Raw genomic sequence first — 6,194 nt, 5'->3', positions numbered from 1 at the left:
CAGCTTTAGAGGTGGGGGGGGGGTTTAAAGTTAAAAAATAATAAAACAATCGTTATTGAATATTGCTTTAAGGAGTAGTTTTGTACCATAACTAAATTTGTCCACTTTTAATAAAATTAGTTAAATGATTTTCTGTTCCAAGCTCAGTGTTTTCTTTATCAATACAATCCCTATATTTTTGGAGAGGTTGCAGGGTTTTAGGTATAACAGCTTCCCAGAATGGCACAGGCCCTGCTTACTTGGAGCTGGTGTACTTAGTCACAGCCTTGGTGACCTCAGACACAGCATGGTTAGCCAACTCCCTGGGCACCAGCTGTCGCACGGCGGTCTGGATCTCCCGAGCGGTGATGTTGGAGCGCTTGTTATAATGTACCAGGCGGGACGCCTCCCCAGCAATACGCTCGAAGATATAATTGATGAAGGAATTCATGATGCCCATGGCCTTAGAAGAGATGCCGGTGTCGGGGTGAACCTGCTTCAGCACTTTGTAGACATCAATGGAGTAACTCTCCTTCCAGGTCTTGCGGCGCTTCTTATCTCCTTTCTTCTGGGTCTTGGTCACTGCTTTCTTGGAGCCCTTTTTAGGCGTGGGAGAGGACTTCGCTGGCTCAGGCATCCTGAAGACTACAAGGAACCCACAAAACACACTGCAGGGGCCTAAAACCTGGCCAGACCCAGAGTTGTCTCTGCCCATGTAAAGTGATCAAGTGCTCAAGAATTCAAAAATGAAGAGAAAAGCAATATTAGTTATTTCTAAAGATATTTGTTAATCATTCAACATCAAAACTCGAAGCACACCAAATTAAACAGACCATTAGTAAAAGATGCATTCTGTCTTTGGAATAAGCTGGCAACAAGATGAGCCAAAAACCTGCCAGATGAGATCAGCGATATTAATAAAACGACTGGAACTTGGAAAATGGCTTTTTGATGAAGTGATTGATCATTCTACACTTCACTTTATTTATCACAGATAGTTATACAGAGTTTGGCATGTCATAGTTACCCATACAAGAATATTGCAGAACAGAGATATTTTTATAGCTCTTTCAGACAGAAAATTGCTCTCAACAAGACCATTCTTCTGGTTTCATTTAACACAAGACAAGTAATCATTACTGATTCCATGAAACAGCAAGAAAGGGCAAAAGGAAATGGTAAAATACTGTTGTGTTTTGTAGCTGCACGTATCTTCCAACGGTGATGAAGGGCAAAGTTCCTTTTGAGAATATACAGTTCAGTAAAATAATCCACACGACTATGATATACACAGTTTTAAATGTAAGTCCACTCAGAATGTATGACCCTCTCACAGACATTATATTACTTCTCTCTCTCCTGTAACTAATACCTCTTCTCCGCAGCACTTGTGCAAGGGGAGGGGCACATGAAACTGGAGTTTTAGCCCTTTCACACTGGGAGACAATCTATGTCCCTATCCCTGTTTATAAATATTGTTGCTCCTTGGCCTGAATGATTTAGCCAATAATCAGGGCCTTGCTAGGTTGTTCCTGTTAGGAAGAGACATTGATAATATGATTCAGGTATGTCTTTGGTATAATCATGTTTATTTACAAAGCTCTGTTCCTCTAAACACAGTAGGAACAAACAGCAGCAGGCAATTTTGTTGCTGACAATTTCCAAGCCTGCCTTTCCAGATAGTCCTGTGCCCCAAGAAGCTCAGTCACTGCTCCCTCTCAGGGCCACAGGTATGTCTACTTCTCTGGCTTTCTGCTTGCTTTCCCTGACTTTTTTCCTGGCTTTCTGGTTGCTTTGGGTGGGATCCACAAAGGCACTTAGGTGTTGCAACCAGAGGAACCACTTGGGGTCTCACACCAGGGGTGCGTGTGTGAAGTTAAAATAATTTATTGAATGTTTCATGAAATTTTACCCAACAGCATCGGCTATGCAAGCTAACTAAAACAGCAATTCTGAAGTCTATGAAGAAGCGACAAAACAAGCAAGTAATAATTGCCTGGGACTGAGCCAGCCCTTCCCCACCCAGTATTATTAGGAGATGGTGGGGACCAGTAGTGTGCTGGGTCATCTTGCTGGTTGTAACCAAGGCTTGTGGAAGCCAAAGTGGGACTGTGAAGCTGTAGACAGGCTGCTGGGGTAAGAGCTGCTGAACCAGGCCAGTCTAAGCACAGACACACAGTGTCTGACCTGCATGCTTCCTGCTGACTGTGAGCATCACAGTAGCGAGGCATCCCGGGTTGCAGGGTATGTGGTGACACAACCCCTCACTCGTCCAGATTGCATCCCCAAACCCTTCCCAGAGTGTCACAGTAGGCCTAGTGTCACAGTAGGCCTAGTGTCCCGTCCCTCCACATCCAGCTGCACATCTCTAGGTATTACAATAAATGCATCTGAGAGCTTCAAGCTGGCTACACATTTAGGACCCAATCTTGTAATGTGCTTGCACAGAGCCATGCCACCCAGGGGGCTCTCTGTGGGCACAGGGGATCTGTCCACAAAAATCTCATTGCAACACCAGGAGGCCTTATTAGAAGAAAAAGGCCCTCTAGAAAACATCTTTACATCAATAAAAGCCACAAATAAAATTATTTGACAACACATTGCAACCTATCCTAATATACTGGAGCAATGTCTATGGCCTAATTTTAACAGCTAACTGCCCCATGTCTGGAACAAAACATCAGTAGAAACAGATATACATGTAAGTTTTATGTATGCTTCAGACTTGCCTAACAATGGCATTATGACACAATTGCGGACATGGGTAAACACACCCTTAGGGGAGGGTAGCCCCCAAACCCTCCCGCTCTGCATGAGGCCCCGCCCCTTTTGTCCCCCTCTCCTGCTGGAACCCAGAGCACCCCTCGCGGCTGCCGGCCACCCTGCGTGCCCCCAATCCCAGCATAGTGGGTTGACAGTGCAGCCAGAGCGCCACCAGCCCGAGAGCACTGGGTGGGCAGTGCGGCCAGCACCATAGTCTCAGCACCAGGAGGACGGATGGCATGGCGTAGCCCCAGCCCGGGGCGTCTTGTGCGCACCACGGCCCCCAGCCTGCCTGCCCCAGCCTCTCAGCCACAGAAGGGAACAGCAGCAGGATTTTCTTTTTCCAAATCAACCTATGAAAAAGGACTCACATACAACTCTTTGTAGGATCAGGGGCTGTCTAAGGCAACAGTGTCCAATAGAAATTCGATGCTAGCCACACTGCTAGCCACACTTGTGGTTTTGAATTTTTCTTATTAGCTGCATTATAAAAAAGCCACATGCATTAGCCACAATTCAATAGCCTATTAGCCACATGTGGCTAGTAGCGAACGTATTGGACACGACTGGTCTAAGGAATTCACACAAAAATAATAAACATGGTCCTGATTCCACAAGCACCTAAGCCAGGGGTGGGCAAACTTTTTGGCTCGAGGGTGACATCTGGGAATTGAAATTGTATGGCAGGCCATGAATGCTCATGAAATTGGGGTTGGAGTGCGGGAGGGGGTGTGGGCTCTCGGTTGGGACCAGAAATGAGGAGTTCAGGGTGTGGGAGGGGTTTCCGGGCTGGGGTGGGGGTTGGGATGCAGGAAGGGGTGCTGGCTCCAGCTAGGTGTGCGGGCTCTGGGGAGGGGCTGGGGATGAGAGGTTTGGGGTGCAGAAGGGTGCTCTGGGCTGGGATCAAGGGGTCTGGAGGGTGGGAGAGGGATCAGGGCTGGCGAAGGGGGTTGGCGCATGGAGAGAGGCTCAGAGGTGCAGGCTCCAAGCGACGCTTACCTCAAGCGGCTCCTGGAAGCAGCAGCATGTCCCTTCTCAGGCTCCTACACAGAGGCATGGACAGCTGGTTCTGCACACTGCCCTGTCTCCAGGCACCACCCCTGCAGCTCCCATTTGAACGCTGGAGGGGGCCATTGGAGCAGGGCCTTTGGATCAGGATTGCACAGGAGCCGGAGCAGGGCCATGCTGCCCCTGACCCCCGGCTGGAGCGCCGGAGCAGGGCAAGCCCCAGATCTCAGTCCCCAGCAGAAGCTCGTGGGCCAGCTTAAAATGGCTTAAGCGTTTAAGTTAAGTTAAACGGCTTAAGTTAAACTCTTAAAATGGCTTAAAACGTAATTTGCCCACCCCTGACCTATGCACTTAAATTTAATGGGATTGCTCAGCTAGGTAAAATTATGCACATGCACATTAGAAGCAAGAAAAATAATGCTTATGTGTCACGCTTTCAGGGGCAATTCAGACGAGTAAGCGGTTAGGTCACTGCCCGCCCTGTAACCCTGGTGCCTCAAATGCTTTGCTACTGTAACTCCTTTCCTGGGACAGTCACAGTCAGCAACAAGAAGGCAGCTCACACTCTGAGTGACCGTGTATAACTGCATCCCTGATCCAGGAACTCTGACCCCAGCAGCCTGCCAGCAAGTCAGATCCTTGGTTTCTACCAACCTTGTCTACAACCAGCAAGATGACCCCCAACCATTCCCAGTCACAAACTTTCATTGGTGACAGTGGGTGCTCATGCCCCCCCACCCTGCTGGATCAGGGCTGCAGTTATACATGGACACTCAGAGTGTGACCTTGGCCCTGCCCTGACTCTGCCCCCTCCCTGCCCCTACTGGACCCCTCCCGAAATCCCTGCCCCTGCCCCGCCTCTTCCCCAAGCGTGCCACGTTCCTTCTCCCCCCTCCGTCCCAGCGCTTGCTGTGTGAAACAACTGTTTCGCAACGCAAGCGCTGGGAGGGAGGGGAGAGAAGCAGGACCCGGCAGTGCGCTCAGGGGAGGAGGCGGAGCGGAGGTGAGCTGGGGCAGGGGGGCGGGACGGGGAGCCGCCAGTGGGTGCAAAGCACCCACCAATTTTTCCCCGTGGGTGCTCCAGCCCCAGAGCACCCACGGAGTCGGTGCCTATGTTCCCAGTCCCAAATTTTCCCCAAACTGTGTTGCCATGAAGTGTCCAGCACACTCCAGGACAGCTCAGAGAAATAATAAGGTTCATTGCTCTTGTAAAGAGACAAAAACACATTACAACTTATCAATTCAACAGAGATACATACATCCTTCCCCTTAAACACAGCATTGAATTGGTTTATAGTAAATATAAATAATTGTATTAAAAAAGAGCATGGATTAAGTGAGTTCAAGTAAAAAGATAGAATTACAAGTAAAGCAAAACAAAATATCAGGTTTCAGAGTAACAGCCGTGTTAGTCTGTATTCGCAAAAAGAAAAGGAGTACTTGTGGCACCTTAGAGACTAACCAATTTATTTGAGCATAAGCTTTCGTGAGCTACAGCTCACTTCATCAGAGTAGCTCACGAAAGCTCATGCTCAAATAAATTGGTTAGTCTCTAAGGTGCCACAAGTACTCCTTTTCTTTTTGCGAATACAGACTAACACGGCTGCTACTCTGAAACCAGCCTAATATCAATGAGTATTCATAATTCCTTACATAGTGTTAATACATACATTTCGCAATGAGTTTAATCACCACTTTGTCACTAGCTTTCAGAAAAGATCTCACTCTATACAATTTTGTAATACGGCAATATCGTATGCAATCAGTTTATTTAGCTGCTTAGCATTTGAGGTTCAGCCTCCTGTCTTCACAGACCAGTAAACCTTTGAAATCGATCCTTCTGAAAAAGAAAACCCAGACCAAGCGTCTCGCTCTCTCTCCTGCTGGGACATGGACTCCTGGCTGTCTCTTCCCCCACTTGTCAGTGTGAGGTTTGCCCCCACCCTTTGCCGGCCTGATGGGGCTGCGTGCTGCTTGGATGTAAAGTGAGGAAACACCTGCTTTTCACACCTGCTTTACACACACTTTAGCCACAAGTCCAGCATGGATTTCTCATCCCCAGTGCCCAGCACAGCCCTACACCACCCAAGACTATTACGGCTCAGGGAGTTATTCGTCGGCCTACGCCATCCGCCAGGGCACCTTTCAGCGCCAGGCTGCCACACTACTGCGTAGGGGCACCCGGCCTGCCAGGCCAGCTGCGGCCCCCCGCTGGATACCAGGCTATGCCTTGGCCTCGGGCGGGCCCTGCGCGGTCACCCCGACCCCAGCCGGATCTCCCTGTTACAGGGGAAGGAGCCTCCCCGCCCCTGGCCCGCAGGGGGCCCGCGGAGCCCTGGGGCTGCCGCCTGCTTCTAACGACACAAGCCTGGGCCCCAGGCCGGCGCCAACTCTCCCCCCGGGGCGGAGGCCCAGCAGTCTGAGGAGACCACGGCGGGTCAGAC

At 49.5% G+C, this 6,194-nt stretch overlaps 1 protein-coding gene across 1 annotated transcript; it reads right to left on the bottom strand.

Moving 5' to 3' along the window:
* Positions 1-235: 235 nt before the first annotated feature.
* Positions 236-616, bottom strand: LOC144274156 (histone H2B 8-like). The gene has a single exon (XM_077832800.1). The coding sequence runs from the start codon at positions 614-616 to the stop codon at positions 236-238; it is 381 nt and encodes a 126-aa protein (XP_077688926.1).
* Between the last annotated feature and the right edge of the window lie 5,578 nt (positions 617-6,194).

Source organism: Eretmochelys imbricata, chromosome 1 (assembly GCF_965152235.1).
Source record: "Eretmochelys imbricata isolate rEreImb1 chromosome 1, rEreImb1.hap1, whole genome shotgun sequence".
In the NCBI taxonomy this organism is placed as follows: Eukaryota; Metazoa; Chordata; order Testudines; family Cheloniidae; genus Eretmochelys; species Eretmochelys imbricata.
This window is presented reverse-complemented; position numbering and strand designations above follow the sequence as displayed.

Coding starts and splice junctions, on each gene's coding strand:
- LOC144274156 (XM_077832800.1), bottom strand. CDS start 616: ATGCCTGAGCCAGCGAAGTCCTCTCCCACGCCTAAAAAGGGCTCCAAG.